Source organism: Chaetodon auriga, chromosome 15 (genome assembly GCF_051107435.1).
Source record: "Chaetodon auriga isolate fChaAug3 chromosome 15, fChaAug3.hap1, whole genome shotgun sequence".
In the NCBI taxonomy this organism is placed as follows: domain Eukaryota; kingdom Metazoa; phylum Chordata; class Actinopteri; order Chaetodontiformes; family Chaetodontidae; genus Chaetodon; species Chaetodon auriga.
The window spans coordinates 3,567,032-3,592,366 of NC_135088.1; the positions used below are offsets into that span (position 1 = coordinate 3,567,032).

At 46.0% G+C, this 25,335-nt stretch overlaps 1 protein-coding gene across 4 annotated transcripts in view; it reads right to left on the minus strand.

The window, feature by feature from the left end:
- Positions 1 to 174: 174 nt before the first annotated feature.
- The window catches only part of myo7ab (myosin VIIAb), a 30,544-nt gene continuing 5,383 nt past the window's right edge, over positions 175 to 25,335 (minus strand). Inside the window, exons 4-50 of one of the 4 annotated variants that reach the window (XM_076750150.1) lie at positions 22,893 to 23,006; positions 22,524 to 22,676; positions 20,619 to 20,803; positions 19,708 to 19,829; positions 19,216 to 19,358; positions 18,935 to 19,048; positions 18,607 to 18,760; positions 18,319 to 18,395; positions 18,028 to 18,147; positions 17,802 to 17,944; positions 17,502 to 17,712; positions 17,180 to 17,315; positions 16,700 to 16,806; positions 16,434 to 16,475; positions 15,390 to 15,527; positions 14,831 to 14,989; positions 14,575 to 14,667; positions 14,291 to 14,385; positions 14,092 to 14,176; positions 13,741 to 13,959; positions 12,285 to 12,602; positions 11,710 to 11,919; positions 11,394 to 11,570; positions 11,195 to 11,284; positions 10,918 to 11,045; positions 10,616 to 10,742; positions 9,771 to 9,890; positions 9,415 to 9,588; positions 9,101 to 9,328; positions 8,147 to 8,317; positions 7,945 to 8,062; positions 7,742 to 7,868; positions 6,941 to 7,110; positions 6,656 to 6,843; positions 6,331 to 6,455; positions 6,097 to 6,254; positions 5,355 to 5,508; positions 4,566 to 4,721; positions 4,375 to 4,480; positions 3,983 to 4,096; positions 3,784 to 3,871; positions 3,574 to 3,680; positions 3,055 to 3,240; positions 2,530 to 2,646; positions 2,054 to 2,137; positions 1,448 to 1,567; positions 175 to 1,345 (exon numbers count right to left, since the gene is read on the minus strand). In XM_076750150.1, coding sequence (XP_076606265.1) covers positions 1,253 to 1,345; positions 1,448 to 1,567; positions 2,054 to 2,137; positions 2,530 to 2,646; positions 3,055 to 3,240; positions 3,574 to 3,680; positions 3,784 to 3,871; positions 3,983 to 4,096; positions 4,375 to 4,480; positions 4,566 to 4,721; positions 5,355 to 5,508; positions 6,097 to 6,254; positions 6,331 to 6,455; positions 6,656 to 6,843; positions 6,941 to 7,110; positions 7,742 to 7,868; positions 7,945 to 8,062; positions 8,147 to 8,317; positions 9,101 to 9,328; positions 9,415 to 9,588; positions 9,771 to 9,890; positions 10,616 to 10,742; positions 10,918 to 11,045; positions 11,195 to 11,284; positions 11,394 to 11,570; positions 11,710 to 11,919; positions 12,285 to 12,602; positions 13,741 to 13,959; positions 14,092 to 14,176; positions 14,291 to 14,385; positions 14,575 to 14,667; positions 14,831 to 14,989; positions 15,390 to 15,527; positions 16,434 to 16,475; positions 16,700 to 16,806; positions 17,180 to 17,315; positions 17,502 to 17,712; positions 17,802 to 17,944; positions 18,028 to 18,147; positions 18,319 to 18,395; positions 18,607 to 18,760; positions 18,935 to 19,048; positions 19,216 to 19,358; positions 19,708 to 19,829; positions 20,619 to 20,803; positions 22,524 to 22,676; positions 22,893 to 23,006 — 6,564 coding nt within the window. In that variant the 3' untranslated portion in view covers positions 175 to 1,252. Of the gene's footprint in view, positions 1,346 to 1,447; positions 1,568 to 2,053; positions 2,138 to 2,529; positions 2,647 to 3,054; positions 3,241 to 3,573; positions 3,681 to 3,783; positions 3,872 to 3,982; positions 4,097 to 4,374; positions 4,481 to 4,565; positions 4,722 to 5,354; positions 5,509 to 6,096; positions 6,255 to 6,330; positions 6,456 to 6,655; positions 6,847 to 6,940; positions 7,111 to 7,741; positions 7,869 to 7,944; positions 8,063 to 8,146; positions 8,318 to 9,100; positions 9,329 to 9,414; positions 9,589 to 9,770; positions 9,891 to 10,615; positions 10,743 to 10,917; positions 11,046 to 11,194; positions 11,285 to 11,393; positions 11,571 to 11,709; positions 11,920 to 12,284; positions 12,603 to 13,740; positions 13,960 to 14,091; positions 14,177 to 14,290; positions 14,386 to 14,574; positions 14,668 to 14,830; positions 14,990 to 15,389; positions 15,528 to 16,433; positions 16,476 to 16,699; positions 16,807 to 17,179; positions 17,316 to 17,501; positions 17,713 to 17,801; positions 17,945 to 18,027; positions 18,148 to 18,318; positions 18,396 to 18,606; positions 18,761 to 18,934; positions 19,049 to 19,215; positions 19,359 to 19,707; positions 19,830 to 20,618; positions 20,804 to 21,716; positions 21,793 to 22,523; positions 22,677 to 22,892; positions 23,007 to 25,335 lie in introns of those variants that run through there. The other 3 variants (XM_076750149.1, XM_076750151.1, XM_076750152.1) reach the window with 3 other exon arrangements.

A 25,335-nucleotide genomic window follows, 5' to 3' on the forward strand; every position in this document is an offset into this window, starting at 1 on the left:
GGAGTCTGAAGGAGAATCTGAAGTATAAATAAAAACACTTTCGACATACTTACCCCAAAAACATGCAGAGGACTTTAGGACTTTTCAGCCCTGAGTTCTGTCTGCAGGCGTCTTCACAGGCTTCATTCTCGTTCGTTTAAAGCTTCGCTTTGAGAGAAATGACCGTCTCTGTGTTCTTTGCAAAATGTCATTTATTCACGTCTACGTCAGGACATGTGGTTTCTCCTCAATACAAACAGTTCTGATTTTGACTTGATGCTTAAAAATCAACGCTAACAGTTCATACATGGAGAAAAAAAAGACCGACGAGCATAAAATCAGTGTAAATCTACAGTTTACATGATGTCAAACTAACAGGTGTTTGAACTTTGTGGCACACAGACAGTCTGTTTGCTCGACTAACGATGCAATAAAAAAAGAAATCAGGTTTTATTAAATAAGTCTGAATCCAGATTAACTCGAGACGGCTCACGGCAGTTTCTTCTTCATGTGTTCCAGTTTGACTGCGTGAGTTGGCAAACGGGAACAAAGGAGACGTGAAGGGTGATGTGATGGACGTCGGTTAGCTTTGGTAAACTGAGCTTCAATAAGGACGTGTCTGAAAAATGAACTCGGGTTCAGATGACTGCTGCTCATTTTAAAGCCGGAGAGAGATCAGATTGTTTCCGAGAGTCAAACACGAGGCTCAAATGCAGCTTTGATGGCAGCATTTAAGAAAACGTGCTGAATTCTGTCTGAAAACGTCTAAAAATACAAACCTGAATGTCCAAAAACAGCTGAGACGCTGCGTAAACTCAAACAGAATGTGATGCTTTCTAATCCTTCGTGACGTAAACTGACCTGAGAGCAGCTCAAAGTCAATATAGTCAATGTTTGTCCTCATCAGCTTCATTGATTTCTGTTGTTTTTCACAGCGTTCCGGCTGTTCTGCACTCGGTCGCACTGAACGCCTTAAACTTCACAGCACGGACAGAACAAGCAGCGGTTTGGTGACGATGGCGTTTACAGACAGAAACCCAAAATGTTGATGGTGGAAAAGGTCGTTTAAAGGCAATCTGTGAGTCTTAAGACGGGCCGACACCCAATGAGACGAATGAGGCTGTGTGACATCATCACAGCGTCCGTTAATCACCAGTGAACTGCCTTAACAACCTCTTTATGGGACGATTTAACGAACACAAACTTAGCGTGTGTGTGTGTGCGTGAATGCAGGATTAAATGATCGATTGACCGTAATCGATGCGTTTCCAGCTCACTTGCTGCTGCCGCGGGACGTTCGCTGTTTGGTCATCGTCGTCAGCATCTGGCTGATGTAAGAGGTCAGGAGGTCGTCCATTTTGTAGCCCTGAGGGGACAGAGGTCAAAGGTCAGACGCTGCTCTACAGCTGCACTGGTCTACGTTTAAGGTAACCGGTCTGCGAGTCGCGCTGCGCTCTGATTGGCTCACCAGAGAAGTCTCGCACAGCAGCTTGCTGCCTCGCACCAGGTTCCCGATGGTGATGTGGAAGTACGTGTTGCCGCTGCTCCAGTTGGAGATCTTGGTGAAGGGGTGAGTGGTGAGGATGTCCTGCAGGAGGTACGAGGGGTGAGAGGAGCTCAGACACACACTCATATGAAAACATGGGTGCATTGTGGGTAATGTAGTTCAGTTTCAGTCCCTCACTGATGACTGGACACCTCCCGGGCAGAGCGAACTCCTTAATGCGTTAATGAGGAGTCATGTCCTCACTTGGACGGTAAAAGCGGACGGAGGACGTTGTGATAAACTTCAGGCTGAATCTGACGTTCAGAAGTCACCACAGGCTGCAGCTGCTCAAAGCACCACCTTCACCTCCACCTGCTGCTCTGCAGATTCCCCTCGAAGCTCCTTTAATTACTCCTCATGCAGGAGACGTGTAGTGATTTGCTGCTCGCTGCCTCTGGCGTCCTCCTACACTCTGATTGGTTGCTGCTCGTCCGCCGTCTCAGACTCGTCTCTAAACTACCTGATCTCGATCTGTCCTGACTCGAAGTTACCTGCTGCTGCTTTAAGCGTTCAGAAATTTGGACTCACCTTCGACTTTGGATCGATGAGACTGACGCCATGCTTGTTGATTGCGATCAGGAGGGTTTCTGGGTAATTTGGATCAGTTGTTTGCTGCAGAACGAAAAACAAAACATTTACTCGAGTACAATTTTAAGATATCTGTACTTTAAATAATTCTTAGTCTTACTAATACTTTATACTTGTACTCGCCCACATTTCAGAGGCAAATATTGTACTTTTACTTCACTTCATTGATTTTAAAGCTTTACTTCATAGTTACTTTGCAGATTCAATACAGATGAAACTACCCAGGAGTACACAAAGTAATTAAAATCAGCTGCATCAATAATCACAATCCAGTGATTATAACAAACAATACTCTGAAATGACCCTGCAGCATGAGTACTTTTACTTTTGATACTAATAGTAATACTTCAATCAAAATTTTAATGCGTGACTTGTATTTGTACTCTAAAGTCGACACCTGCCGTCAAATGTCTCACCTTGACTTCAAAGAAGGCCGAGCCGAACGTCGGCCATTTGTAAATGAGTCTGAGGAAGGAGAGTTTGGCTTCTTCTCGAGTCTTTCCTGAGTGCTTGTTGAACAGCGTCATGATGGACTGAGAGGGAGACAAACCAGGAAGACATAAACGTCTGATCTGTGGTCAGTGTCGAGGGCGATTCAGAGTGACACTTAGTGAAGATGTTATTAGAATGAATGACTTCCTGTCTTGACTGTGCAGCCTATTGATCATTGATTACCACTGTTATACCAAAACTGATGACTTTCCCATCAGCCTCAGCTTTACTTTTTTTACAGCTAATTGGCAGATGTTAGCATGCTAACATGCTAAGCTACGATGGTGAACATTGAAAACAATATGACGGCATGTTAGCATGCTGAAGTTAGCATTTAGCTGAAAATAAGACAGCAGAAAAAACTTTTTATGCTCTCTGAGCAGAATCTGAGTCAGTAACGACGTTGGACTGCTCAGCCATGAAACCTCGACTTCACTGCGTCAGCTCACCCTCTTCCAGTCGTCGGGGGACAGAAGTCTGATCTGGTCTTGAGGGACGAGCTCCTTCAGGATCTTGGAAATATTCTGAAAGTGGGATTTCTCCTCCTCGAACTTCACCCTGTAGATCAGCGCTGCCAGCTGGTGCACCTCCTCCCTCGGACACTTGTGGTAGCCTCGCAGATACTTTGGCAGCTCCTGTCGTCCAGAGACGAAGCAGATTAATGGACACAGAACAGAGACAGATAAGATGGACGCAGCGGTTCAGGTTGATGCTCGAGTCACAGAAACCTTAAACTCCACGACTGTCCAGCTAATTAACGAGTGATTTACATATATTATTGAGTCCTATCTTTAATTGCTAATTAATCCAATGAAAAATACGATTCGTGGTTCTCACAGGACAGCCACGCCAAACCAGCCAACAGTATATAAAGTGGTTCAAATGATACTTGTAGTGGAGTATTCTCAGAGTGTGGTATTAGTACTGAAGTAAAGGATCTGAGTACTCGTGGTACTGAGGTCACTCACTTGGTAGTAGTGGAAGATGGAGTCGGCCATGGCGTCTTTTCCTGGTGTGGTGTTCGTCCACAGCTTCTTCATGAAGAACACCTGATAGGTCAGTGAAGGCACTACACCTGCACGCCCAACACACACACACACACACACACACACACAGGTGACTGGCGGTTCCATGGAGATACAAAACACGTGAGCTTTAAAGGAGAAAATGTTTCTCACCGTCTTTCACGTGTCGGGCTTTCTTGATCCAGTCGGTCAGGTGCCTCACAAAGTCGAAGAAGAAGTCGCCGTCGGGCACGCTGATGACCTGCAGAAGAACAACATCTCACTCTTGATTGGCTGTGAGGCATCTGAACGTGATCATCTCCTGCTGTTAGCGAGCAGATGTTTAATGAAATCCAGACAGTGGGCTCGTCACCTTGTCGGTGATCTTCACAAACAGACTGAAGCCTTCGGAGGATTTGAGCAGAAGGCGTCCGGAGATGTTGTGGCAGAAGTCTTTGGCCTTGGTGCTCGACTCCACTTCAAACACCTGCAAACACAAACGGCTGCTTATGTATGAAACACTGCAAGAACAAAGGAAAATCTGTGTTTTTAGAGCAGCTTCGCAGAAGAGCAGCGGCTGATCTGTGTGTGAGGTGAGAGTGGTTGTAAATGCTGAAATGTGGTGTAACGAGGAGTCATGAGCCAGCTGACTCAATACTGTCTGTTTACTGTAATCCTTATCTAACGTTAGCTGACGTTAGCGAGCATTAACCACCCCACACACAGCGTCCATGTGACCTCTGCAGTTTAGATGTTTTCACTGACCTCGTCCGAGTCGTCGGGGAAGTAAACTTTGTGGAAGATCTGAGTGGTTTTGTGCTGGATGGCCTCCACCTCCACCAGGTGAGGAGGATACTTTCTGGATCCATTTCTACGACAAACAACAGAGAGGAGACGTGAAGTGGATGAACACAACAGAAAGATCAGAAGAAAGTGTGTGTGTGTGTGTGTGTTACCGTAAGGCCTTCTGGAGCCGCTGCATGCAGTCTGGAGCCAGCGGGTAGTGTTTCTTGGCCTGGAGGAACTTCTGGACGTGAGGCAGCAGGATGTTACTGGGAGGAAACAAACCAGTGCAGAGCCACAGCAGCTCCCAGCCCTTCTCCTCACTGTACCTACACACAGTGAGAGTTTACACACTAATGTGGCACCAGGCTCAAAGTCGAGTCCTTAAACCTGCTGTAACACTGTTTGGCCACTGGGGGGCAGCAGACACCAGTCATGAACACGACAGGGAGACAAACAGAAGCATCACATTTTAAGCTGATGCAGCAAACAGTCCTCATTTATTTCAATTATTTACACCTTTGGCAGTTTGGAGGCGTGTTTCCAAAGTCCAAAAAGTCCAAACAGTGCAGTGCTCACACTCTTTTTGTTTTATTTTTTGTCTCTACCAACTCCGACACCAAAACCCGACCGCTAAACTATGAGCTGAAAGTCTGTAAAGCCGAGGTCAGCTGCAGATTCTCCACTACGAGCGACAGCGTTCACACTGTAATTTAAGAGTTGTTTTAACAAAAATGTCCATTAAAAATCCCATCAGTCACACTCATGACTTTGAAATATACTCAAAAATCACAAATGAGCATCACGTCCAGACGTCCACATACTATTGGCCACTTAGCGCACTGACTGTCGGTGCAGCTTGTTTTTTCTGTTCAAAAGCCAAGACAAACGTCTGTGTGATGTTTTCTGATTCAAAATAAAAATCTGAACTCTGTGTGTGTGTGTGTGTGTTTCAGACGTACTTGATGTGGTTATCAGTGAGCTGTTTGAGAATCTGACAGAAGATCTCGTCTTTGAGCGGCTCGGCCTTCAGCGCCCCTTCAAAGATCTGATCGGTGAGCTCGTTGACCGAACGCACCCGCTTGGACGGGTAGTCGCCCATGTACTTCATCACAGGTGGAGCCGAGGTTAAGAACACCAACCGTGAACTCGACACAGGCGGGTGTGTCTGATGCAGGAAATGTGGTTTTTCAGCAACAATTTAAAACAATAAATGAATAAATGAGGCAAGAAACTACAGAAACATGAAAAAAGTGAGAAGAATTTAAGAGAAGAGGCACCTGACCGAACTCAAAAATTATTAAAAAATAAATTGAAAATTAAGTAGAAAAGCAGCAAATCTTCACATTTGTGAAGCTGGGATGATCAAATATCGAAATACATCAATTAATTTTCTGCCATTCGACCAATTGATTAATCATTTGTTTATCTTCATATTCAGCAGCTCTTCACTTGTTTTCTATGTAAAAATCTTCTTTTGTAGAGTAACTAAAGCTGTCAGATACTCATAGTGCAGTAAAAAGTATAGCAGTAATATTCTCTCTGGAATGTTGTGCAGTCAATGAAAAGACTTCAACTGAAGTACAGAACTTGAGTAAAAGTACCTCGACTGTTGGGGATAAACTACATCAGTTCCCTGAATCTAAAGTTTGGGGAAAAGGTTCAGAGACTCAAACAGAACCCGGGACCTCCTGTAAAGGATATCCATGAAGGCCAGGCAGGCCTCCTGGGAGAGCTCCTCGTGAGCCAGGACCTTCTTCAGCAGAGGCTGTTTGAGAGGCTCCCTGCTGCAGCTCCACAGACGCTCCTTCCCCCTGGACTTAGAGATCATCACCCTGCTCAGAGTGCTCTTGGGAGGAGGCCTGGAAGCACAGAAATGATCAGAGACACACACACACACACACACACAGACCTGAGGTGAAGAATGAGGAAACCCACCTGAAGTAGTCGTAGGAGAACTCCTCCAGCGTGTACGCCTTTGTTTTGTCCTCCTTGTCAGACAGGTTCATGTGGGACAAACCGATGGACTCTCTCCTCTGATCGGGAGTCATACTCACAAGAGCCTGACATGAAGAAAGAGAGAAAGGAGGAGGTGGTTAGCCTAGCTTAGCATAAATACTGGCAGCAGGTGGAAACCGTTAGCTTCTAGTCCACAGAAAGGACTGAAGAACCTCCTGCAGCTCGAATCGCTGTCACAACAATCACAGTTTTAGTTTTCAGATGCTCAGGCGAGGTCAGCCGATCCCTGCTGTGTCCAACTCACCACGAGGTCATACTGGGGTCTGGTGATGGTGGGCAGCACGTAGACACAGTCAGCAGGGAAGTCTCCTCTCTGTTTGGTCCTGTCGTTGATGCCGTGAGCCCAGCCGGAGTTCATCACGTGCTCCCCGTCGTGCTCGTCCAGGATGATCAGATCCCCTTTGGAGAAACTCAGGAACGTGGAATCGACCCCTGCTGCAACACAAAGATTACAAACGCGCACAATTAACAAACAGATGCACACAATAAACAGTCCAAACTGTCTGTTCAAGACATCTCTGAATCTTACCAGGGTTGGGACAGTCCAGCAGTCCCACCACATACTTGGACCTCTTCCTCAGACCCTCGAGGAAGGTGACCACCAGGTCGCGGATGTCCTCTGCATTGTTGGACGTGAACGTGTACTCGTCTCCTTTGATGGTGGCCAAAGTGAAACTCTGGCCCTGGAGTTTACCCCCTCTGCAAGACCAAACTGAACGTTAGCCAGAAGCTTTTAGCACGTAGGAGTTCTAAAACATGGACTACACGAACACAGCATTTCTCAGTTTGGGGTTTTAATTCCTGAGTATTTTTTGTAGATATCAGCTTTGATAAACGATCATTAGATCCATTCTTTCCCTTTAGTCTGCTTTTGTCCTCCACTGTCTACAGCCATGCTAACAGCTCTGTGAGACCGGACTGAGGCACAGCAAAGCTTTGAGCTAAATGCTAACATCAGTATGCTAACATGCTCTCAACAACAATGCAAACATGCTGATGTTTCGCAGCTGTAATGTTCAACACGTTCGCTGTCTTAGTTCAGCATGTTGTGGTGTACTCCAAGTTTCATGATAATCCATCCTGTGTGGAGGTATTTCAGTCTCTCTGTGTGTATAATACAGACCAGCAGAGGGCGCACTATTTCCAAACTTCATTTCACTGAAGCGTGCAGGATATGTTGGAGCTCACTAGAAACTGAAGGGACTTTATGAAACATGAAGAAACTCCTCAGACATGCAGCTGCTCTCTCTCCCTGTGACACTGTGTGTGGAAACAGGCTGTAAATGAGACTAAAATGATGTTCTGGGATGTGACTTTGCCGTCGTCTGACCTGCTGCTGGACACCGCTGTGATCTCTGGGAAGGAGAGCTCCAGGAGCACCTGCTCCTGTTCGTCCACAAAGTAAACTCCGGTCCAGTTCACGGCCACGATCACGTCGTTCTTGGGCAGACTCGGTCCTGTGGAGAATCAATTCCCCGTAAAAACCCCCTTCAGATACGAACAGCTACGCTTTCCTGCTCCTGCGTTTCCCACCTGAGAATTTGAAGGCCTCGTAGAAACGTGAGAAGAGTAAAGGCCACTTTAAACGAGCAAAATCCACCACATCCTCCTTCACCCTCTGCGTGTTCAGCCTCCTTTTGGTGTGTAATCCCTGCACAGACAGTGTGGTTAGTCACTGCTGCATGAGTTGCATTAAAAAGAAGCAAAGAAGCGTCAGTTGTGAGGCAGCAGATACCTTTTTATGGGCGCTGATGATAAGCTGGACCCACTTCTCTGCAGTCTTAGCTGAGGTGATTTCTCTGTCGGGGATGTAGGAGGGGATGAGGCTCAGCAGGCGATCCTGGAGGATCTCAGAGCCGTAATCCACAAAGTACTGCTGAGAGGCCAGCTCTGCTAGATCCTCCTCCTGCAGGACAGACGCAGGACGAAGAGACGATTGTGAGAAAACAAAAGCAATATGGCTGCCGACAACGTCCTGTGTTATTTACAGGAGGAGGAAACCGATATCGAAGCAAAACGGACGATTTATTCAACAGATTCTGGTTGAAATCAGTCAGTTTCTATGAAAGTTAACTCAGATTTTTGAGTAAAACATCTACAGAATCATCCGTAGAGTTCACCTGAAGCTGCGTCATTCGAAGAGTTGCAGCACATTTTTGATTTCAAGCATTTATATTTTCACAAACTGTGATTTATCAAGCAGATTTTTGCTTGTTTTCAATGATTCACACCGATTTGAAAAGCTCGTCCGACTAAAACATTTTACCCTCAACTCATCCTGAAGATGTTTTCTCAGCAAAATTAACAAAATTCTTGGATCGGGGCGACACACGAAGGGCTTTCCTGCAAGTTTCACTGTTTTAACCAAAAGACGATGACTTGATGTTTAACCCAAAGACGGGTCATGTGACGCAGATGATGGTGATGGAGGCGCATTGGGCTTTGACTGTGTGCAGTCGTCCTCCTTCAAGAACTTAAACTACTGAAAATACAAGCACTAAAACAAGCTTTCAAAATGCTTTGTTTGAGTTTCAAAATCTATAATCTGCTTCATAAACTTCTGAGTGCTTGTTTTGATTAAAGAGAAGGTGGCGAGCAGCAGGAGCGTTCGATCACTCAGCCGGCGTGGGCAGCGTCTCCTCTGATAAGAAATCAATACGCTAGCGTCTGCATGCTAAACCAAACTCACCCTCTCACAGCGGTACTCTCCGAATTTCACCCCTCGGACGATCTGCTGGTAAATGAGGTTGGTGGCGACGTAGTCCTCGGCGGGGTTGTGCCAGGGGTTGAAGATCTCCTTCCTGAAGAACAGCCTCCAGGGGGCGTTCCTCTCCTGGGCGCCCTGCTCCTTCGCATACTGCTCGCACTGGGAGACGGCGTCCATGACGTGGTCGCTGCCGCTGCCCAGTGACGACACCTGAGGGGAGCAAACATCCGTCAGCGCTCCACCATATCGGCCCACACTGACGTCCAGCGAGTGGAAACATGACGTCTGGGTCTCACCTTGTCGAACAGGGCGATGTACAGCGAGAAGCCGAAGCGATCTCTCAGGTTGATCTTGTCTGCCAGAGCGTTGCAGAGCTCGCTGGCCGTGGTGGCCGAGTCGGCCAGGAGCGTCTTGGTGGTGCCGTCCATGAAGGTGACCGGAAGCATGATGGGCTTCTTAGATTTAGTGGCCTGGAGGGCGAAAAGCATCAGATTCCCGTTCAGGTACAAACGTCCCTTTTAATCACTTTAATTCACGACTTTTCAGGAATAAATAACTAAATTTGTTAAAATCCACTTTTACTTTCTAATTTTTGAGGAAACTGAATTCAGTGTTCAGAGTTTTCGGGACCTGCAGCAAACATCTTCAGTACCTGCAACTCCAGCCAAGATGGCGGCTGGGTCCTTGTGCGGTTGACGAACGTCCTCCTCAACCTCTCCTCACAGTACGGAGCGTAACCAGGAGGCCCATTGTTTAGAAATGTCCTTAAATACTGAAAACAGAAGGAAAGCGAAAACACAGCAGACAGACAGAGATCATGTAAAGGCGACAAGAGAGGAAAAACACAAAGTTCTTCTCATTTTGTCTGTTTTCTGTCATTTATCATTAATATTTTAGAGAAATTAAAACGTGTCAGTCATCCAATAACACATAGTTTCATCTCTGACTCATCTAGTATTCATTTTTGTCATTCATGTATTACTTATTAGGTTTCATCTCAACAAAAGTCCAAAAACAAAACACGTTGAGTTTCCTGTTTCATAATTAGATTTTTTCTTTGAATAACTTTATTTCCTTTCGTGACTTTAACAAACTTTGTTCGCTTTGTTGGTACAAACTCTTATTAACATCATGCTGACGTGTGTTTTCAGTCATCGATCCGTCCGTCTGTACTCTCGATTGGATTTTAAAGACTCCTTTGTGTCGTGAACACAACATTTATTCCCTCAGCTCTCTTCAGTCAGAGCGTCTCAGTGTTTTTATTGTGTATATTATGTTTGTTCTCAGATAAAAAAACCTCTGATTACGGGATCAATGAAGACGAGGAAAAGGATTATAGTCAATAAAGCAGCAACAAAAACAAACACCTGAATTCTTTGATTAAATCTCAGCTTCAGTAAAACATTCAGTGACGGTCAGGAGGCCGTGTGTGTACTGCAGTACTCGTAGTATCGCCGTACATTCGGTGGTATTCTCATGCAAAGTGACGTTTCTTACTTTGACAAACTTCTCGGAGGGGGCGAAGCAGCCGACGCAGAGCGACAGCAGGATCCACCCGCGGGCGTGGCTGCTCTTGGACGGATTCTGAGTGAGCTGTTTGCAGATCTGACAGTAGATCTCATCCCTGAGACAGAAAAACCACAGCTGATCAAAACCAGGTCTGAAACACCAGTCAGTGGATTCAGAGCTAAATGTACAGGGCTGCTAAAACTGAGTTTGTTATTTTGGTGCCTCCACCCATTAAGCATCGCACTCCCACAACATCAGACTCATGGTAGAACATAAAACAGAGGAGTGACCTGAGGGCGGGCCGTAAGATGCCGTTGCCGATGATGAAGTGAAGTTTCTCCAGGTTGGAGGTGGGCCGGTCCTCCAGCATGCTGTTCCCCTGGAGGCCGTAGTCGCCTTCGGTCAACCGCCTGGTGACCTGCAGACAGCGGAGAGAAAAAACAGCTTTACTCCCCTCGGAGGAACCACTCTGTCCATTAACGTGCTCCTCTGCTAACATCCACACTGTCATCCACGTCTGTTTGATGAATGATCTACTCGGGGCTGAGTTTGCTCCCACGCGCTCACCTCCTCAGTGATCTTGGATTTCCTCTTCAGAGTGAGAGACACCAGTTTGTGTCTGACACTGTTCCTCTTCTGGCTGTCGATGGAGCTGTTCTGTAGACACAAACATGGACTCGTGATCACATCCTGCATGTCTGCTGACCAAAACCACAAACCTGAGCTTCTGTAAAACTCAACAGTCTGACTCTCGGCTTCTCCTCACCTCTCCTTCCACCTGTAGTTCCTGCAGCTCCCTCTTGTAGGTCCTCTTGCCGAGCGTTTCGTAGATCTTGGTCATGACCGGGATCTTTTCGCTGCCGTCGTTAATGACCATCTGGCATTTTGGCTCCGGGAGGTCTCCCATGAACCTCAACACAGTGATCCACACGGCTAAAGCAGCCTGCAGGACAGGACGGGATACTTAACTCAGCAGGAAGGTAAGTGAGTCAGTATGTTTCCTGAGCTTGCACACTTAAAGGTGCTTTGATAATTAAGAGAGTGGGACAGATCCTCATATCGACGGCTCGTTGGTTTCTCACCAGCTGGTCTCCTTCGTCCTCGTGAAAGAGCAGCGGCTGTTTCAGCGGTCGTCTGATGTACGTATGAGTGGAGACACCTTGGAAGTAGGTGGCTGCAAACTTGGAGAACTTGTACTCTGACAAATCTTCATCTTCCTCATCAGGTAAGGGCGGAGCGTCGTTCAGCACCTCCTCTTCGGCCTCCTCGCCACGAGGAGTGTTCAGCAAGTCCTGAGCGGTAAGAAAAAAAAACACTCAGATGCAGAAATACAATTATATGAGGACACAGTGATAAGATGTCTGGGCTTTGTGTCTGTCAGCTTCTTGTGGAGCTCTTCTGCACCCTAGTGGCCAATTACGAGTCTGCAGCCTCATTAGCGGTTGAGCTACATGCTAACGTCAGCACGCTCTCACGCTCACAGTGACAGTGTTAGCGTGCTGATGTCTGGCAGGTGTGATGTTGAACACGCTGACCGTCACAGCTGACAGATCCGACTAACGTGGCTGAAAATTAATTCATATTGAATCATAACAAATGTTGGTTTTTGGAAAACATCAAACGTCTTTATTGGACGACAAAAAGCATAAACACGTACCTCGAAACCAGCTGGTGCTTGTCCGTCCTGATTGGGCAACGGCCCGGAGTTCCCCAGGAAACCGAACATGCGGTCGACCATGTCGGAGTGATCCACGGGCTGCTCCTTCTCCCTCTCCATCTGCTCCAGCAGCTCCTTCTTCCTCCTCGCCTCCTCCTTCTCCTCCCTCTCCCTCTCCTCCTGCTGCTGGGCCAGTTGGACGAGCCTCTCCTGGTGCTTCCTCTCGGCCTCTGCCTTGGCCCGCCGCGCCGTCATCTGGTTTCGCAGCTGCTCCTCCTCGGCGAGGCGCTGGCGCTCGGCTTCCTGTCGATGGCGCAGCTGTGAGGGGAAACGGAGGGAGGGGGTTCACAGAGGCAGGTGGGCTGTGATACTGATTAACATTTTCTCCTGTTAGCTTTTGACCACTTAAAGCCAGAGCAGAGGAACTGAGGGGGGACATCAGAGGAGGACAACTGAGTTTCTGTTATGAGCTTCTAAGACGCATGACGACACCACAAAGAGCAAAGAATATACAAACAGCATTTAAAAAGGCAGTCTGTGCTACAGCAGATTAAACTTCTACACGCTAACATGACAAGGAACCAAAAGAAAGAACAGTATGAATCCATTAAGACAACACAGATGAATGCACGACAGGTAACGGCGTCGCCTCGAGCTGCTTGACTCCAAACAGCTCATCCACTTAACTTCCTCCTTGTCGGGTCACGGGAGCTGCAGACGTGCTCGGCAATATTATTTGATTTTTTTATCTCATCAAGTAACAAACTGCGATTAAACAAACGTTTACAAAACAAGTAATTTATTCAGCTTTGTGTTTCAGGACAGGGAGAGCTCACAAACATTTCCACATTTCACAGACAGACATGCATCCAGGTCTGAACACGCTCAGTTAGAAAAGAAGGTTTGGTGGTGACATGTTTTAGGCTCCGATCACAGACGTTAGCCAGAACAGCTTGGATGCGTTGAGTAAAAGAGCTGTATCTGGCAACTGTAACTCTCCAAAACAGACAATCTGACATTTAAGCTTGTTTTACACAGTGATTGGCAGCGTGTGCAGAGATATTAAGGAAGGCAGCTTTTTTTTTAATCCCTCAGGTTTTGATTAAAAACAAAATATATATATATAATGTCCAGTGTTTTTAGGAGTGGACAGAGCCAGGCTAGCTGTTTGCCCCTGTTTCCAGCCTTTATGCTAAGCTAAGCTAAGCTTCACACAGAGAGCTTCTCATCCAACTCTCACACAAGCTGCTGTGCATGAAAAACCTCCTTCAGTCTCTAATCTTGGCATTGCATGAACAAATGTCGTAAGGCTTCACAGTTTCTTTTAACCAAATCAAATACGTGACACATCACAGTCTTCACCATGTTCTGTGTGCCATCAGCACCAGTAGCCTTCTCTTTCTGGCACGTCAGCAAGATCATATAAGTAGCAGTAGTAAACATAATGAGTCTTTACCTCTGCCCTGAGCCTCTGGCAGAGGCGTCTGGCTATCATGCCCCTGGTGTAGGCCTGAAGGGTCAACACGGCACGAAGGCGGCGCCAAAATGTCTGCCGGATGAGGAAGCCGCGGCAGCGGGCTTGGATGAGAGTCACACGAAGGCGAGTCGTCTGGTAGCTCCTGTAGTGTTTCCTCGACCTGTAGACGGCCTGAAGGCGCAGGAAGCCAGACTGCATCTGAGGGAAAGAAGCATCAGAACGAGTGAATTCAGAGGGGAAACATCGTGCTGCATCTCTTTAAGGAGCGAAAGAATATTTTCATCCAGTGAGAAACTACACAACTACACATTAAAGGCGTGAAGGACTCACAATTTGGTAATTCTTCCTGCATCGATAACCCCTCCAGACCTTCTGGATGAAGGTCACAGCGCTCTTCAGTCTGAGGAAGTCAGTCCTACGAGGTGGGGACAGAAGTTTCATTAGAAACCGGATCATTAAAGAACCCTGAGCTTCACTCATCAAATACTGGGTTTTCTGGGTTTTTTGGCCTCCGCGGGTTCACGTATACCTCGCTTTAAGTCCCCGCACAGCCTTCTGGATGAGGATAACCTTGTCGGTTATGGCCTTGTCCCTCTCGATCTCCAGCTGCATGTCGTGGTGGTCCTACAAGCAGACATAAAGCAGCAAATAAAGAAGTATATATTCATCAAGGCTGGATTACCAAAGCAGACAAGACCCCAGACCACCGGGGGTCCCAGAGGCGACCAAAGTCTGTGGACTCTTGGACACACGTGCTGTCGTTTGGAGTTAGTCCGTAACTAACTTTTAAACACACACACAAAAAAAAACAACCTTTAGGAAGATCTTGGTCTTTCCGATCTGCCAGTCGTCATGTTTCCCCAGACGGGCCAGGACGATCTGCTGGCAGGTCCCTCGCAGGTCTTCCTGGAAGGACAGAGGACAACGTAAATGTGGCGCCTCCTGGACCAGCAATGAATGAAAGAAGGAGCGCATCAGAGGCTGCTCGATGGCTAACACTGATGTTTTCTGCATTATAATCGGTTAAAACGGGTTTAATCAGGACTGTAACAGTGGCTGTGTGTTCGACCTGTATGTGAGCAGGTTTGATGCCAGGCATGAGGACTCGGTAACGCTCCACGAACTCGCCAAAGGTGTATCTGATGGGATAACCGGCCCGCCGGATCCTGATGGTCTCCATCATGCCGGAGTATCGCAGCTGACGAACACACAGCTCTCTGTCAAATAACTGGAAAAAACACAGAAACGGACACACAAAGTTAAAAGCTGAGGTTTATCCTCCTTACTGAGAGTGAGATGACTGATTGGTAGATTGATATCAGTCTCATGTCTGTGTGGTAGATATGAAGGTGTAGCAGCTACAGCAGGCTAACTTAGCTTAGCACTAAGACTGGAAACAGAGGGGAACACCTAGCCTGCTTCTGTCCAAAGGTGAAACATCTGCCGAACAGCTCAACTGTATGAAAACCAAAGTGTAAAAACAGGGAGCTGTGTGCCAGACAACCTCATAACTCCAGGAGGTCACTGCTTCCAGCCAACAAACAGTCACAAACTCGCACCTGTGCCAACAACAGTCCAAGTGTTTGCGTGTAATGAAGAATATTCCAACAGATAAGAGTTGGTCTCACCATCGGTCTTTTGAGCTCGTTGGGTTTTATACAGCGGACGAAGAACGGCTGACACACACTGAGAGTCCTCATCAGCATCTCGAGGGAACGTTTGAACTGACTGCTCAGAGTGGGAGAGCGCTTCCTCGTCTCCACACCCTGCAAACACACACACACACACACACGCACACACGCACACACACACACACGATGACAGTTAGGATGCTGTAATGTTTTGACCTTCATCACTCTACTAAAACTTCTCCTTTATGAGAAAACATTTGACTGAAAACTCATTTTACACTTTAAATTCTTCTGTTCTGTCAGTTTAACTCTGCTCTCGGGTAAAACTGTTATTACCTACCAACTAATTTATCTTGTCTTTCTGTGCCGACAGTTGAAAATGCATTATTTGTTGGACAGGCTGAGACTTATTTCCACCTTTTTACATGTACTGTACATTTTTAATTATACTTTACCAGGTGAAAAACAAGGCAACGTATACATTTACTATATTTTTATATATATTATATTTTTAAATTGATCAAAATGGAGGAATAAACATCTAAATCACTGTAGAAATATGCTCTTAAACCACAGCTGCTGTGACACTGATGACAGCTCACGACATGTTTTTGTATGTGGGGGAACAAACACCAGACATGTTAACACAGTGATACACAACACAAGCACACAATCGCTGCTGAACACAACAAACAAAGGAAACAGGAAACAAAATCTCTGACAGCCGTCGTCGCTGTAATCCGTCTTAAAAAACTGCTCTGATTGCCTTCACGCTTCCTCAGGACGGCGTGTCAGAGAGATTGCTGGTTAATTTCTTATCAACTTCATGCTAAGTCTTATCAATTAAACACACTTTCCCGGCCTCTGCTACAACAAACTGCACACCTGTAGGATAAAGAGAAGAGCTTAAGGAAGGGGGGGGGGGGGGGGATGCTGCTAGCTGCAGGTGCACCATGGATATCTGGATTCATGGGTTTTTACTCAGTTTAAGAGACACACAGGGTTTTGAGGTACCACATGTTGCTGAAGGCCGTTGATTACCTTGGGAGCAGGAGTGCTGGGCTGCTGATAGCCACACAGAAACTGATGTCAGAGGAAAAGAGGAAACAGAGAAGAGACAGCAGAGTGAGAGGAGGCGCTAGAAAGAGCCGACGCCGTGAGGAGAAAAGCTACATGGAGGCAAAAGTCACCACCGAAGACAGCAACACCTTCAAAGTCACAACACAAGCCAAAAAGGAGGTGAAAAATATTAGTCCACCTTTACAAGTATTCATGCCATCAGAAATCTGGTGGTTTTACAGTCTCACCATGGCCACGTCAGCCTGGAAGATCTGCTTGATGAACTTGTTCTTGGACGAGTGGACGAGCTGGATGATGTCGGTGTGGAGGCTGTCTCGGTTTTTCTCCAGGAACCCTGGAGGAAGAGGAGGAGAGGGAAGAGCCGTGAGCTCACTGCGACCAAAGGTGGAAAACACGTGGTTGCTTTTTAGTTCTGGTCCAGTTTGTGTTCTCACTTTCTGTTTTTCAAACTAAGAGCCGCTCACATGACGTCATTATGGACTGACATGTGGCTGGTCGGTGTTCTCTCTGTTAGTCTGTTCAGATCTGTAACATTTTGGATGGAGCTGCCTCTCACATCTCAGCTGACCTTTATTTTACGAGTCCTCTCCTGAGAGTCTGAGGCAAAACTGCAGCAAATCATCACAAACACAAGAGGAGCGAGAGGAGAAGGAGCATAAAACGAAGCATGAAAACAACCCGGACGAAGCTGCGCGAACAGAACGCACCTCTGGTCTCGTAATGCACCACGCCGGCAAAGTGCTGGATGCCAAACTGGGTTTCGTAGCTGTTTTTAGGGGGGATGTAGTTGGAGTTGAGCTTGTGCTGTGAGTTGAGCTTATAGAGCATCGTAGCATCAGTTCCCTGACAAAACACAGAAAAACAGCAATTATAAAGAAAAGCAAAACAGATCTGCTGACGTCTTAGAGTGAGTTGAAGCTACAGACATTTGGATTCTTAAGGACCAAAACTGAGCAGTAAATCGATGCATCACTGAAGCTAAAGTCTGCGTGTTCTTCAGGTGGTCGAACACACCCCGCTGTGCTGTACCTTTGGGAACTTGCTCTCTTCATCGATGAGGGAGATGATGTTCATGGGCTTGTTGGCGATCATGTCCAAAGCGTCCTGGTTGTCTGTGAACTCGATGTGCTGCCAGCTGATGTCCTCCAGGTTGTACTCCTCCTGCTCCAGTTTGAAGACGTGGCGAACGAAGAACTGCTGCAGGTTCTCGTTGGCGAAGTTGATGCAAAGCTGTTCGAAACTGAATCCGCAGAGGAGACAAGGAAGTAAGAGAACAGAAACTAGTGTTTAGCATTCCAGAGTGGACCCGTGATGGCGGTTTCTACTCACCTGTTGACAATGAAGTTCTCGAAACCAAAGATGTCGAGCAGCCCGATGGACCTGCGCATGATGCTGCTGTCGCAGGATGGCGGTCTGTATATGGCAGCGTTGATCTTATCCACAATCCAGACAAACAGGCGCCCGTAGATCCCCTGAAAGATGATCCTCATGGTCAGTAAGAACACACTCTGCATGGCTTCATGGTCATGGTTTCAGTTTACACATGAGACAGAACCTTCACAAAGGCATCCCTGACATCCAGGCCTTGCTCCACACTGAGAGGCGTGGCGACGCTTTCGCCTCGTGTGATCAGGGTTCGTGTGGTCAAACACACCATCACGTCCTTCGGCTCCACCTGCAACACACAACAGGCAACATTAGAAAGATAAGGACACAAGAACAACAGAGACGGACCATTTAAAGCAGCTGCACACTGTGCTTCTCTCTCTCACACACACACACACACACACACACACACACACACACACACACACACACACACACACACACACACACACACCCCTACCTCCATGAGTGACGCAGCAGTAACCAGGTCAGGGGACCTCACGACCACACAGGCGTCCAGGTTGTCATACGTACGAGCTGCAAAACAAAAACATGTTTGTTTTTGAGACTGTCTGACTCATCCAATCAGAGTACTACATATTTACCATGTGTTTTTATTTTTTCCTGAGACACATCATTGGAAACGCCTCTCAGAACAACGCCATCACTAACTTAACAACACAGCTGAATCACCTCTCTGACAGTCAACAAAACCTCATAAGCTAAGAGTCTTCGCGGTTGATCGTACCCTCAAAGCGCAGGTTGCCCATGTGCAGGATGGCAGCCAGCAGTTTGGAAATCTCCCAGTTCTCTGTCTCAGTGAACATGAGGACCTTCATGGCGGACAGGATGCTCGAGTAGTCGCTCAGGTCGTCACGACCGTCACACGCTGTGCATTTACCCTAAAAGACACAAAGATCTTCAGGTTATCTTCACTGGCGAGCGTAGCAGCTCTGCAGGAGGAGCTGCTTTATGAGCTGTCATGAACCCTGTTTGGATGAAAAGCTCAGGGGTCCAGATCTCAGTTTCAACAAAAGCTCAGTAGTGACACAGAGGAACAGCATGAATGGACTCACCATGGTGAGGTAGGAGTAGTCTGAGGCGAGGCCCAGGCCCAGCTTGGCCTTCATCTCTGGGGCCATCCCCTTCAGCATGCAGTAAAACACGTGGTAGTTCCTCTCGTCTGGAGCCTGGAGGAAACACGAGTTCATCAGGCTGGACACTGTATATACAAGTACGACATACAGTCACAGTAACAGCACCTTGTAAATGAAGTGGGTCTGTTACAGGAAGTTCTGTATGTGTTCCTGTTACTGTGAGACATTATCATCAATGTCTAAATCTCCTACAGTCTCACCTGTCGACACACGCGGGACTTCTCCAGCAGGTACTGCTCTATCTTGGCCCCTTCAATGGCCCCTCGCTTGTTGAAGTGGATGTCGATGTACTTCCCAAAGCGGCTGGAGTTGTCGTTGCGAATGGTCTTGGCATTTCCAAAGGCTGGATGAGGCGACAAATCGTACGGTGAGTTGACGGGAAAAAGCAGCGACAGACAGAGAGACAGAGCTGGATAAGAGCGGAGTCTGACGTCTGTACTGACGTAGCTTGATGACACCACGATGGTGATGTGATGTTCGACAGTGTGCGGCTACAGCGGACTGATCACTACAAATCCACGAAAAACAGACAAACTTCATCTGCTGCTGAAGATCATGTGATGTGATAGAAAGCTCCAGAACAGCGACTCAGTGAGGTGTGTGGTGAGACTGTTCTCCTGTCCACGTGTGTTTTCCAGATGTGCGTTTGAGCTGATATTCGGTGAGGTGTAAAAACGCCACAGCTGTCTGACCTTCGAGGATGGGCGTGGCCTCCAGGACCTGCTGCTCAATCCAGGAGTGTTGACCGCTGATGGCGGCGAGGAACTGCAGAATCAGCTTTGTGCTCTCCGTCTTCCCGGCTCCAGACTCACCGCTGCAACACACAGAGGGCTGATACACACTCGTACAACATTTAATCCTTCATTACAGGAAACATCCAAATTCAGAGTCGCCACATCGGGAGATACGTGGTTTTCACTGGACAGGAAGGATATGAGAAAGTGTAAGCTGAAAAGTAACTAGTAAAAGTACAGCTTTTGGCTCTGAGATGTGGTGGAGTCGAAGTATAAAGTTGCATTAAATGGAGTACATATACCTCAGATTTGTACTTGAGTAAATGTACTTAGTTACATTCCACCACTGCGTCTGTGGTGCAGACGTTCAGAGGATACGTCATCAGTAAAACTGCTGCTGGGTCATAAATCGTGGAGAATCAAAATCAAAACCACGTCCTCGTTTGTAGAAGAACTGCGGACGTCAAACTCTCACTTCTGAGTTTCACTTTTATTTACGACTAAAATCTTTCTGAACTGCGTCGTCTGACCGTCCAGCTGCCAAAATATGGAGGAGAGACAAGAGGAGCTGATTAAAATGTTAATGCACTCACAGAAACTGCTGCAAGCTCACTTTAATGGAGGCTAATTTATGGACCTGTCTGCCGCGGGTTTTGCCTCTCAGACAAACATTTTGGGAAATGAACTTCATCACCAGACTAATAGATCCACTCTTATGTCTGTGCATTCAATATGAAGTGGACGGTTAGCTTAGCTTAGCATAAAGACATAATGACTTACACATTTCTAATATGTTTTTATTCATCGTGTGTTCGTTGTCTGTGGATGTTGTTCGTGCTTCACTTAACTGCTTGTTCACACACACACACCTGATGATGCAGCACTGGTCCTTGTTGTTCCTCTGCATGTTGAAGTAACAGTTGTCTGCTATGGCAAATATGTGTGGCGGCAACTCGCCGATCTTCTTATTGGTGTAGAGGCGGATCTGGTCTGGAGTGTAGATGGGCAGCAGCTGGTAGGGATTGACTGCGACCAGGATTGAGCCTGTGTACGTCTGCAGGAAGCCAGAAACAGCAGAGTGGATGTTAGACTCCATCACTGGTTTCCTGTTTGATTAATTTCTAGTGTTAAACAACTGCATCTTATTTCAATCATATCTGACTGATTGGAAAATGTATTGCATTATTGCATGGAGCCAGATGCATCAATCAAACGAAACTGTAATTCTAAAATCATTGCAGTGGTGTACTATCACAGATCTAATGATGTAAATTTGTTTCAAAATGTTTTAAAATGCTACTGAAGAAGTTGTGCAAAATAAATTGCTGAGTATGTGAGCAACAATTAAAATCAGTCATTAATAAAGCAAAGAAATGCTGCACTGTAACGTCTGGAGACCAAGAAAATCCATGAACGAAACCATAATTTTAATCATGTTAAAATCAAGATCATGACTGATGGAAGAAAACAAATGTGAGATTAAACCTGCACAAAAGATCACCATTGATCAATACTTTAGACTACTGAGGAGTTAAACTAAAGGTCTGATACACAGCCAGACTTACAACTGTACTGAAATAACCTGTAGTCATGTGACATTATAAAAGAAAATAAATCAAAGTTTGAGATTGGTGTGGTGATGAGATCATTTCTGTGGAGTTCCCCAAAGCTCGATCCTTGGACCTCTTTGATTTAATATAAACACAATGACGTTAACTGTCTTTCACTGTTGCACTGTGCATGAATTGTGCTACACAAATAAACGTGCCTCAGTCATGATCTTGAGATAATGGGAGCAAAATAAAAATAAATTACATCTATGGCTCCTCTTTCCAGCCACAGTTACAGCAGGAACATTTTAAAAACCCCAAATATATATTAAAAAAATCATGTTAGCAAGCTGTGGCATATAAAGCTGTTAGCATATTTGCGGTCACTCAATTTTTCTATTTCAAGTTCCTACTCACCCTTCCACCACAATTTGTCTACATGGAGAAAGAGAACAAAACAACCAAAAACTATTACAGAACTAACTTAGACGCACTCTCAAAGGAATAGTACAAAGTTTTAAGTAGCTTTTCCTTCTGGTCACTTGTGCAGTTAAGCACCAACTATTTGATGATATCCACTGTAAACCTGTTTAAGCCTTTGAGTAAAGCTCCTGCACAGGTGTGACCAGGAGCAGCTCGCCACAGATCAGCTCAGTTTGGGTGAGAAGAAGCTGTTTATGTGCAGAGAAGTCACTTCCTGAACCCCGCCAGTGCAAAGTCACCTGGTTTAGAGTTCATGCGTGTATAAAAACACCTGACAAGTCAACAGTTTGGAATTTCTGTCACTTTTACATCTGAAATCTACAGAAACCCTTGGTTTGAATCACTGAGTAATGTGCATGGTATTATTATTAGCATGGATATTAACACAGGCGTCTAAAGTCTGACTGTTCAGGCAGAAACGACTCAGCTAAACCAGAACAAGATGCTTCATGGATACAAACTCATACATCTGAAACGCATCCCAGCCATTAAAATAAGAGACCTTATTTAAATATTATGGTACCATTTCGTCTCAGCTATCAAAATCCTTGTTTCTGCCCCTTCAGTGCTCATCAAAGTGAGGTGGGACATCCTGTTAATGGTTTTATCTCCAGTAACAGGTAAACTTTAGGATACTGAAGGTGTAAGTGAACACCTTGACCTGAATAAGAACCTCGCTGAGCTGTGGACGGCTGGAAGCACCTGTGTGCTCTAACAGCTGAGTGTTAAGAGGCTACTAACATAGATGACGCGTTCATTGTAGCGTATGAGCAGGTTGCGGAGGATGCCGGCTTCGTTGAGGTCGCCCAGGCGGATCATGTCCTCCACCCCGTGGATGGAGGTTGGGTGCATGGGCTTGATGTTGGTGGCATTCTGAGGGGAAATCCAGTGTTCCTGTGTGGAGAGGAGGAAGAGGAGGGAGAGGAGGTCTGAAAGGTTCTGGTTTACTATTACAACTCGGGTTGTTTTGGCCACAATTTCTACTGGTTATTATCAGATTATACGGAGCTGAAGGCTTCTCGTAGACCATTAATGTGATTCTTTCCTCATTCAAACTTAAAAATTAACATGTGAACAAACAGTCATCTTCCCACTGTGCTGATGACTTACCCTGCCTTCATCATCCAGAACCTGGATCTGTCCAGAGTCGCACAGTTTGACCACAGCTCCAACGGGGACGTCAAACTCTCGGCCCGTTTTCAGGTCCAGCCACACATAGTCCCCCTGTGTCACGACACACAGATCTGCTTAGAGATGGAAAACTCACCCAGAAGTTAAAGTGAAAACATCAAAGAGAAAATAGGAAATGAACATCCTCACGTGAAAAGCTTTGAAACACAGACGTGTACATCAAAGAAACTAACCAACATTAAACAAACACATGGCTCAACACAGGAAGAGGAAGTGCTCCGGTCAAGACCCTCATTCAAAGACAACAACGTCCAGATGGACTGAAAGAGGAGTGAAGGAGGATACTTACATAAAAACAGAGACCCCCACTCCACAGAGGAGGAGTCTGTCCTCTCATCCCTTCACAGGAGATCTAACAAACACTCAGTCGGCCTCAGGTGACTCTAACGACTGTCGTTATGCAGCCAGGAGCGCTAACGACCCAGGTGGTCCCAACGACCCCTCAGAGGTGAAACACCCGGAGCTCCCCAGGAGTAAAGCTAAGCTGCACTCGTGTGTCTCAGTCACTCAGTCATCTGTCTGTGGAGTCATCAGGAAGCATGACAGCGTCCACAGAGCTCAGGCCGGACCACGATTGTTCACGTCTGTCTCATCGAGTTTTTCAGCCGAGAGTGAAAATCCTGCAGATTTCCTGAAACAATGTCGACTCCCGGCGTGTATAAATACACGTTTTATTACTTCTCCTGCTGAGGTTTCCATTTTAAATCACTATGCATGAGTGAACAGAGGCTTTTACTGTGGCATAACTTAAATGTCAGAAGAATCTGAGCTGAGTCTGAGCTAGTTATGTTTCACCTTCATCAAGTCACTTGTTCTCCTATAATCTGACTGTTTTCGTGTCAGTAATCATTTCATTATGTGTGTTGAATAACGAGGAAATATCAGAGTTTCATCACACACCCACAGTCGCCTACTTTTTCAGCTGCCAGCTCTCTGAATGGGAGGATTAAGTCTGAAAAAGGCTTAAACTTGACCACCAAGAGCCCAGTGTGGGCATGATGTAACCCCTGACCTCAGAGCTTTATGCTGTTTGGGGACGTGACACCGAGCGAGTCTGAATTCAGTGGGGCGAAGCTGAAATCCACCTGGGGAAGCACCAGGATCTGCTTACGGAGGAGAAACTATTGATGTCCTGATACGAGGCGACCACGTCAGGCTGAGACAGAGCGGCTTCACGCTATTTTTAGTCTGCTGGGACCTCATGAATCAATGTTCTGCTCTCACTCGGCTCATGCTTCATTTTTCATCCAGTTTACTTGACGACATTTTTCATACTTTTTGTTGTCATTTCATCTCGATCCTTCAGACCTGCTGGCGGCTCCACGGTGACAAAGTCACGCTTTACAAACAGGAGCTGCTCAGTTACACTGCAGACGCATTGAAAAATAACTACATTTATTTGGCAGAAAATGATGTAAAATTTCTATTTGATGTAATGATGAAACGTCTTCTTTCTTTGTGCTGTGAACATTTACACTCTTTAGTCCATATTTTGCACATTTCATCCTCATTTTAAAAACTCTACATATATACATTTTACATATTCTAATGATAAATTTCTCTTATTTTTCGGACTTTTTCTGTGTTTGTTTCTTCTCTCTTACTGCCTGCTTTTTGCTTTGAATTTACAGACGTACTGGGAGCATTAAGCTGTAAACAGATAATTCTATGTGCTCTTAAAGGGTCGCTTCACCAAACCAAACGAACACGCCATCTCACTTATCTCTGGTGGTGTGTTAACATGCAGACAGAGAGAACGAAGAGCTTCATACGAGCCGTCATGAGAAGTTTTCTCAGGTTTTGTCACAGAAACGTTCACAGTTCAGCTTCTTCCTCTCAAGCCGACAGTGAAACAGTGTTTTTACTGTGATGCACTCTGTCGTCTCTCTGACCCATACACCACTTTGCTTTCCCAGCGTCGATTTTCATGTCAGAGTTTTGCTTTTCTCCTCTTCAGTCAGTGCAGTGACGGCTGCAGCGATAATTCCTCCGGGTGCCCTCGTACCACATCGCCTTTATGCTTTCATGTTTCTTTCATTCAGGCTCTTCTTCTGTATGACTTCTGTATGTTATTCTCTGTGATATTTCTGTGAATTAATTTTGGCAGCCTCACATGGCGATCTGGGAGCGTCACCACTGATCACAACTCAAACGTGAACCTATTCCAACACAGGTGTCAACTATTAAGTTGAAACCAGGGTTATTACAAAAAAAAAAAACGAAGCTGAAACTACATAAAAACGAGACTCTAAACTTAAAAGATGTCACCTGGCTGCAAAAATAAAATAATAATGAACGCAAATTAATTTCTGTTTCAGTTTTTTAAGGCATCAATATTCATTTATTGTAGTTTTGCTACATA